This window comes from Schistocerca serialis, chromosome 4 (genome assembly GCF_023864345.2).
Source record: "Schistocerca serialis cubense isolate TAMUIC-IGC-003099 chromosome 4, iqSchSeri2.2, whole genome shotgun sequence".
In the NCBI taxonomy this organism is placed as follows: domain Eukaryota; kingdom Metazoa; phylum Arthropoda; class Insecta; order Orthoptera; family Acrididae; genus Schistocerca; species Schistocerca serialis.
This window is the reverse complement of record NC_064641.1, coordinates 485,351,910-485,361,292: the sequence shown is the minus strand read 5'-3', so window position 1 is coordinate 485,361,292 and position 9,383 is coordinate 485,351,910. Positions and strand designations below refer to the sequence as shown.

Sequence of the window (9,383 nt, the reverse complement as noted above, 5' to 3'; positions counted from 1 at the left end):
TTTAACCACAAAGAAAATAATTAATCCAACAGTGATACAAGCACACTATGAAACTACTGCGAATTGTTAAAATTTAATTCAAATGATCAAAGGAATTTCATTTACTTTAAATTCTCAATAACATAGATAAAAAATTGTAAAGCATCTATCCTTACGGACTGACATTACTATCTTTAAAGTACATCCGTTCATTAATAAAAGTTTTACTCAACAAAATATTATTTAATGAAATGGATCAGAAATGAAATCTACACTCCTGGAAATTGAAATAAGAACACCGTGAATTCATTGTCCCAGGAAGGGGAAACTTTATTGACACATTCCTGGGGTCAGATACATCACATGATCACACGGACAGAACCACAGGCACATAGACACAGGCAACAGAGCATGCACAATGTCGGCACTAGTACAGTGTATATCCACCTTTCGCAGCAATGCAGACTGCTATTCTCCCATGGAGACGATCGTAGAGATGCTGGATGTAGTCCTGTGGAACGGCTTGCCATGCCATTTCCACCTGGCGCCTCAGTTGGACCAGCGTTCGTGCTGGACGTGCAGACCGCGTGAGACGACGCTTCATCCAGTCCCAAACATGCTCAATGGGGGACAGATCCGGAGATCTTGCTTGCCAGGGTAGTTGACTTACACCTTCTAGAGCACGTTGGGTGGCACGGGATACATGCGGACGTGCATTGTCCTGTTGGAACAGCAAGTTCCCTTGCCGGTCTAGGAATGGTAGAACGATGGGTTCGATGACGGTTTGGATGTACCGTGCACTATTCAGTGTCCCCTCGACGATCACCAGTGGTGTACGGCCAGTGTAGGAGATCGCTCCCCACACCATGATGCCGGGTGTTGGCCCTGTGTGCCTCGGTCGTATGCAGTCCTGATTGTGGCGCTCACCTGCACGGCGCCAAACACGCATACGACCGTCATTGGCACCAAGGCAGAAGCGACTCTCATCGCTGAAGACGACACGTCTCCATTCGTCCCTCCATTCACGCCTGTCGCGACACCACTGGAGGCGGGCTGCACATGATGGGGCGTGAGCGGAAGACGGCCTAACGGTGTGCGGGACCGTAGCCCAGCTTCATGGAGACGGTTGCGAATGGTCCTCGCCGATACCCCAGGAGCAACAGTGTCCCTAATTTGCTGGGAAGTGGCGGTGCGGTCCCCTACGGCACTGCGTAGGATCCTACGGTCTTGGCGTGCATCCGTGCGTCGCTGCGGTCCGGTCCCAGGTCGACGGGCACGTGCACCTTCCGCCGACCACTGGCGACAACATCGATGTACTGTGGAGACCTCACGCCCCACGTGTTGGGCAATTCAGCGGTACGTCCACCCGGCCTCCCGCATGCCCACTATACGCCCTCGCTCAAAGTCCGTCAACTGCACATACGGTTCACGTCCACGCTGTCGCGGCATGCTACCAGTGTTAAAGACTGCGATGGAGCTCCGTATGCCACGGCAAACTGGCTGACACTGACGGCGGCGGTGCACAAATGCTGCGCAGCTAGCGCCATTCGACGGCCAACACCGCGGTTCCTGGTGTGTCCGCTGTGCCGTGCGTGTGATCATTGCTTGTACAGCCCTCTCGCAGTGTCCGGAGCAAGTATGGTGGGTCTGACACACCGGTGTCAATGTGTTCTTTTTTCCATTTCCAGGAGTGTATGTTTAATTACTTTGCCCCTGTGAACAAGAATAACGAAACACGAAAACTAGATACAATGGAAACACACATGTCTTAGACATCAACTACTAAAAAGCAAACACGTACAACACAATTACTAATGTCCACTGCACCGACGTATAATGCAGCTGTGCGGTTTAACTCCTTACTGCTCAACCACTACAACCGAAAGAAATCGCCCATCGGTACTTGATGACTGGGCGCAGCTTAAGGTAAAGTTATGGCAAAGAATTCTTGCTGAGTTAAATTATCTTAAGCCAAAAAGTAAATGATAACTTAAATTTCCGTAGTGCACCACGTTTAAGATTAAAGAGGTGGTCCTTTGAGGCACCAGAGATTCTAAATCTTTTCTTTTTTAGAGTTTGAATACACAGTGACCAACTGTGAAACATCACGCTGGCGTACCGCGTCTTAAGCCTGTTATAATTAGAGTCTTGCGGAGCACCACTACCACAGTCTTAATGTTGAATCCCTATAATCGTTGCGGCGTATAACACCTTGAACAATGTTATGATTACAGGGAAGACTTTCACTGCATCGTCCACGTGGGCCCAGACGCAGACGCTTCAGTTATTTAGCAAAATAGGATAGCCTTTTGCACAGACAACACACATTTGGAAGATCTTTGTAAATACATTCCCAGGTAAGGGTGTAAAGCAAAACTGCCGGCCCTTACCACAATGAACAGAATAGAAAAAAGAAATGGACAAACCATGACTGTCCGTAGTTTCAGGGAAACAGACCAGTAGCAGCAAGCAACACGACAACGACGAAGCAGCTAAAACGGCCACATTTCATGATATCACTTCGAAACAGACTCAAACAACACTAACATTGGTCCATGCCAATCGGTGCTGCACAAAACCTGTAGCAATTAGCAGCATTTGTTCTGTAGTGCCGACTCTCCAGCAGTTTACGCAATTCTCAACGTTGGCCGTCGGTAATACAATGACACCACCTTCCATTACCGATCTCGATTCTACATCAAAAGTGAAAACTCGGAGACATAGCGAAACTAAAGGCTTCACTAATGGATCACACTGTAGTAAATGCGTCTGTGTGTGCCACCCAGTATAACCTCAGAAGGCGTTCCTGGACAAATTGGACCGACTGCCCGACTGCTACAACGACGTTAAGAACTCTCAGTAACAAACAGTATAAATCACCAGTCATCTATAACGTAAAAAAAAACCTTCTTTCAATATTCAGTGTTCGCTGTTGCATTATCAGTACCACAATCATAATAAAACCATTCCTTTTGACGGATATTAAAAAAACTAATTCGCAGTTCAATAGTGTTGGCTAACGCTGTTTTCCCAAAAGAAAAACATTTAGTCCATGTTGTATTTCGGCGTACATGACACACATGACACTCTCGTCTCATTTGTTTCAAATTTCTCTTAGTCATCCTCGCTTCTTCAAACGAAGGGTAGCATTTTATGATTTATCTTCTACTGTCTTGCGGTGTCAATATGTTCCGGAACCACGCGACTGCTACGGTCGCAGGTTCGAATCCTGCCTCGGGGATGGATGTGTGTGATGTCCTTAGGTTAGTTAGGTTTAAGTAGTTCTAAGTTCTAGGGGACTGATGACCTCGGATGTTAAGTCCCATAGTGCTCAGAGCCATTTGAACCATTTGCCAATATGTATTGCTATTGAAGGTATATTACTGTTTTGAATGCCTCCATATGTCATTAGATCATTCTTTCCAGTCACGTCTTACGGAAAAGCATAACGTAATCACTCAGGTTCATTACAAAGACACTTTTATGTTGTTCTTTATGTTGTGCCATGAAGATCGTTGCGCAGTCATTTATTATCATTTTGGTTGTGACTAAATTTACAGATTGTAGTGCACCAATGAACTCAAGATGTTGGACTATACGCTTGCGCAACAACAGCTTCATTCTGAAAGCTCATGATTTTGTAAGTTATCCGCCGCGCTAAAGTATGCGTTAATGTATGTAAGACTCCATTCAAGAGTTTTTGAACTACTGTGTGGTGATGCAGATTGTAGGTACACGTACGAATATTGTACGTTATTATTGTACGTGATATTTTATGAAATAGGACTGATTTTGAGCAGTGCAGCTTGTCAAAATTGATAGAATTTTGACTAATTGTTGGTCAGAAATCTTGATTTGAATTCATCGTAGTGATCTGTCATAACTTTAATACTATAACTGAGCAACTGATGTTTTTCATTGCTTACGACACACAAAATCTCTTCAGTGGTTTTTGTCTTGGGGAGTCTATGGTCTAAGTCATCTTGGAGAACTTTTCCGGATGACGGTACTGCGTCATTGTGACAGCCTTTCACACAGTTAGTAAACTATACATTGACGAAACAGTGTACATTAAAAAGAAGATTTCAGGCTTCCTATCAGTGTAAGCATACATTTGGAAATCTGTTTTCATGTTATTGCATTAAGAGCTGCACTTGGTCCCGAAAACATCTTTTTATGGTACTTGTAAGTGATGCTACCTCTCTGGAGAGGAATTCCGCATTATACAAGACGTCTTTGTAAAACTGTTTTCACCCAGACGAGTTTCAACACTTTTTGTGCTAACTCAGGGAGTTTATTTGCAGGAGGAAAATAAGCAAATAAACCCACTGAAGATAGCACAAAAAGTTCTGAAATATATCCGAGAGAAGACAAAGCTACAGATATGTCTTGCATAAAGTGGAATTTCTCCCCAATTTCCTTAGCAAGCTCGGAATTGCGAACTGCAACATTCACAAGAAGACGTTACATCATTCTTCCAAGCTTACAATCTATTGAGCCGTTTTTGTTATTTCACTGGATAACACTAGCACGATCAGGCTGTAGATTTCTGAACATAAACTGATAATATACTATGTTTACCTATTGCCGAAGAAGTGAGTTTTGCCATTGAAATGAGAGATCGTCTGTAATGCATATGTGTGTGGCCCTCATTTAACTTTTTTATGAGATAGAGTATTAAGTAGATCAGCATTTACATCTACATACATACTACGCAAGCCACCGAACGGCGCATGGCAGGGAGTACGTTTTGCGACCACTGGTGTTTTACGTTTCTGTTCCAACCGAAAATAGAACGAGAGGAAAATGACTGTCTATATGCCTCTGTACGAGTCCTAATCTGTCTAATCTTATCTTAATGGTTCTTACGCGAAATGTACGTTACCGGAAGTAGAATCGATCAGCCTCAAAAGTCGGTTCTATAAATTTTCTCGTTTGTGCTTTTCGAAAGGAACGTCGCCTTCCCTCCAGTGTTTCCCATCAGAATTCCCGAAGAATCTCCGTAATACTTGCGTGTTTTCCAAACCTACTGGCAACAAATCTAGCAGCCCGCCTCTGAATTGCCTCGGTGTCTTCCTTCAATCTGACCTGGTGTGGACCCCAAACACTCGAGCAGTACTCGACAGTGGGTCAAGTCAAAATTCTATGTGCGTTCTTCTTTACAGATGAACCAAAAATTCTCTCAATAAACCGAAGTCGACCATTTGCCTTTCTTACTACAGTCCATACATGCTCATTTCATTTCAAACTGCTTTCAACATTATACCCAGACATTTAATTGACGTTACTGTGTCAAGCAGCACACCTCTAATACCGTATTCGAACATTACAGGCTTGTTTTTCCACTCAGCTGCATTAACTTACATTTTTTCTACATTTACAGCCAGGTGCCATTAAATACACCAACTAGAAATGTTGTCTAAGTCATCCTGTACCCTCCTACAGACTCTCAACGACAACACCTTTCCATACAGCGCAGCATCATCAGCAAACAGGCGCAGACTGCTGCTTAACCTGTCCGCCAGATCATTTATGTATTTAGAAAATAACAGTGATTCTATCACATTTCTCTGGGCAATCTTCACGATATCTTTTCTCTAATAAACACTCGCCGTCGATGACAACGTACTGAGTTCTGTTACCTAGGAAGTCTTCGAGCCACTGACATATCTGAGAAGCTATTCCGTATGCTTGTGCTTTCGTCAACAGTCGACATTGAGGCACCAAGTCAAGTAGTACACATAAGAGTGTAACCGTGGAAAAAAGACGGGTGTTGGGTGTGTACAGATTGAAAACGATTATTTTTATCTGTTTTACATCTCGACCTTTATTTATGTACAAATGGCACTAGGCCTACAGTGATCCTTTCCTTAGTGAATCTTAAGGATCGGCGCCGCGGCAGCGTAGGGCAGAGGAGCAGCAATGGCGGGGGCGGCGACAGCCAGAGGGGCTGCGCGCAGAGCGGGGGCCACAGCCAAGGCGGGGGCGGCGGCGATGGCGGGGGCGGCGTAGGCCACGGGGGCGGCGTAGGCCACGGGGGCGGCGACGGCCGCTGGCGCCACGGCCACGCCTCCCAGGTAGCCGGCCGACACGGCGGCGAACAGCAGGGGCAGGATCACCTGTAAGTAAACGATTTTACGCGTACAACAACACTTTCATCGAATATTCACGAGTAGTTAAAACTCATTAAAATCAAAAAGCTTGTAAAAAGCTTACTGAAAGCCCACATAACACAGTGGAGGGTCATCTCAAACATCCTAAACCATCTGAAGCTTCCGAGTGATCGGCTTGTATTAAGTTTCCAACGATGGTAAGTTGGATTTTACAGCCGGCCGCAGTGGCCGTGGGGTTCTGGGCGCTACAGTCTGGAACCGAGCGACCGCTACAGTCGCAGGTTCGAATCCTGCCTCGGGCATGGATGTGTGCGATGTCCTTAGGTTAGGTTTAATGAGTTTTAAGTTCTAGGCGACTGATGACCTCAGCAGTTAAGTCGCATAGTGCCCAGAGCCATTTGAACCATTTTTTGGATTTTACACCGTTTATCACAAGGGAACAGTTTCAGTCCCTTGAGAGGTACTGGGGAGGGCTGTCTCCACTACAGGCGACATTAGCAAAACAGAATTAAAATCTGGCGTGTGTGCATTCCGAGGCCGATGTGTTAGGTTCTTGCGCTCATTCAGCTATTATTCTACACGTTCTGCCATGTGAGTTGCTGAATTTTCATCTAGGATGACTGATACTATTGCTGGGACCAATAGCTGCACCACTGATTAATTTTTATTACATAGAATGGTTCCATAGACGGTATCAGCAGCTGTCCGACTTAATGATGCCATAGGATTCATTGGAACACATCATACTCGTGCTTCTGCTAACGCTGCACAAAACCTCAATCATGAGTGATAATCGGAAGTAACAATTATTTTTAACGTTCTTCTATTTCCTTACTAACATCAATTTTTCTTATGTTTCGTGTTTAGCGAAAGACGTTTTCCCATTCTTTGTGTATGCTATTAGGACGCCGGCCGTTGTAGCCGAGCCGTTCTAGGCACTTCAGTCTGGAACCGCGCGACCGCTACGACCCTCGCGACGACCTCCACCTGCCAGCGGCCCGTCTGCTTATCCGCTGGCACCCACTGACCACTGGGCTCTCCACCCGTGTGCTGTCATCCTTAGGTTTAAGTAGTTCTAAGTCTAGGGGACTGATGACCTCAGATGTTAAGTCCCATAGTGCTCAGAGCCATTTGAACCATTTTAAGCTATTAGGACACCAGATAGATTAGCCATAAGAACTTAAGAAGATATGTGTGATGTCCTTAGGTTAGTTAGGTTTAAGTAGTTCTAAGTCTAGGGGACTGATGACCTCAGATGTTAAGTCCCATAGTGTTCAGAGCCATTTGAACCATTTTAAGCTATTAGGACACCAGATAGATTAGCCATAAGAACATAAGAAGATATGGGAGTGTTCTTACAGGAGCACTAACCTAGCGAATTCGTAAATAGTAATGTCGGACATGACTGCTGATCAACAAAACGCATCATCACACATATTAGAACATACTGGTGGCTGAAGTCATCCAAAGGTTTTTGTAGTCCAATGAAAAAGCACACTACGCAAATGAGTCAGAGGTGAGTCAAAAAATAAGACTGACATTTAAGATGTCATTTGAGTCAACTTCTGTTGAAACCAATAATCTCTGAGATCATTTATAGTCTGCTTCTTTAGCAGCACAAAACATCGATCATCTTACCATTCCATAAGGCTCTGCTAAAGCGGCTGTAATTTAATGCGGTATTGTAACCCATTGTTCGCTAAGCAGAAATTTCAGACTGACAGCTCTTGGAGCCTCCCACCTTAAGACCTATGAAAGGAAGTTAAATTATAAAGATTTGAAGCGGCTAAAGTCTACCTTCACTTATCTCAATACGCAAAGTGGTGATTGCTTCTAGAGTGCTTATTTTTATTTTTAGATAACTGGTTTCGATCTTCTAAATGATCGCCCTCAGATCTTACATTCTTTGACGACCGCAGGATCAGGTCCATCTGTGCTGGCGTATTTTCCACGCCAGCATAAATGGACCTGCTTCACGCCAGTAACTGCTAAGGTCATCAGGGAATGTAAGATCTGAGGATGATCTGTTAGATGATAGAAAGCGGTAGTCTAAAAACAAACAATTTAAATGTGATCACGACTATGTGTATTGAAACAAGATAATATTATAAAGGTCGATGTTGTTCCAGGACCAATGTTCCTAAAATTTTAACTTCCGTCGAACGACAGCAGTAAGTGGTTAAGAGATACTCGTCAGAAAAGTGAGTAGTACTACAGGAATAGGATGAGAATTGTTGTCCAGCTCACCAGCTTGTACATGTTGGAGGTGTGTTGTGCCGGCGGTGCAGACTGGCGCACAGTCCGCTGTCCCGGGTTTATATAGCTGCCAGCGGTTCACGCGCCACGCCCGCCGACCCTCGCGACGACCTCCACCTGCCAGCGCCCGGTCTGCTTATCCGCTGGCACCCACTGACCACTGGGCTCTCCACCAGTGTGCTGTCATCCTTGCAAATGTGCTCACGGGCAATCACACTAGCCTGGGACGAAAATCACGAACTTCGTCCTATTTTGCTGTTTTACTCGGGAAGAAAGCCTCTTTCTTTGCGCTGGACAGTTGAACAGTTTTCTAACAGTAAGCTCCTTCATAGGTGTGTGAGCTTTCATCATGTAGTCAATAATAAGTGATGCGGTGTTTCCCGGATGATATGCTGTTTCCGAACATAAAAGATTTTGTTACAATCGACACCACTTAGCTTGTATTATTACATTAATTTACTTCTCTCTTCGATTTTCCAAAACATTAGAGCTCATAACCTATTTAGCATTGCCAAACCACTTACTTTTAGTATATTTCTACACTGACGGAAAAAATCACAGGTTAGCGTAACGGCGAGATAAGCCATTGCAGATGTGAAATATTGTTACATTGATAACCGGTGTAACAGCCAGAAAGTTGAATAGAAGCATGCATTGTGTTGTACAGGTATCAGATGTCAGTTTCTCGGATGGAGTTCCATGACTGTGCACTTGGTCGGTCAATATACAGATGGTTAATACTGGTTTTGGATGACACGAGAGTTGCCGTCATATAATGTCCTACATGTTCGCAGTTGCAGACAGATGTGGTGATCGAGTAGGCCAAGACAACATGTCGACATTCCGTAGAGCATTTTGGGTTACAACAGCGGTATGTGGGAGAGCGTTACCCTGATGGAAAACACCTCCTGTAATGCTGTTCATCAATGGAAACACAACAGGTCGTATCACCGGACTGACGTACAAATTTTGCAGTCAGGGTGCGTGGGATAATCAGGACAGTGCTCCTTCTGTCACACCAAATCGAACCCCAAA

General features: G+C 44.7%; 1 protein-coding gene across 1 annotated transcript; it reads right to left on the bottom strand.

The window, feature by feature from the left end:
- Positions 1-5,783: 5,783 nt before the first annotated feature.
- Positions 5,784-8,377, bottom strand: LOC126475190 (cuticle protein 16.5-like). The gene is made up of 2 exons (XM_050102832.1): positions 8,340-8,377; positions 5,784-6,098 (listed from the first exon to the last, which is right to left on the bottom strand). The coding sequence occupies exons 1-2, from the start codon at positions 8,349-8,351 to the stop codon at positions 5,850-5,852; spliced, it is 261 nt and encodes an 86-aa protein (XP_049958789.1). The 5' UTR covers positions 8,352-8,377; the 3' UTR covers positions 5,784-5,849.
- Between the last annotated feature and the right edge of the window lie 1,006 nt (positions 8,378-9,383).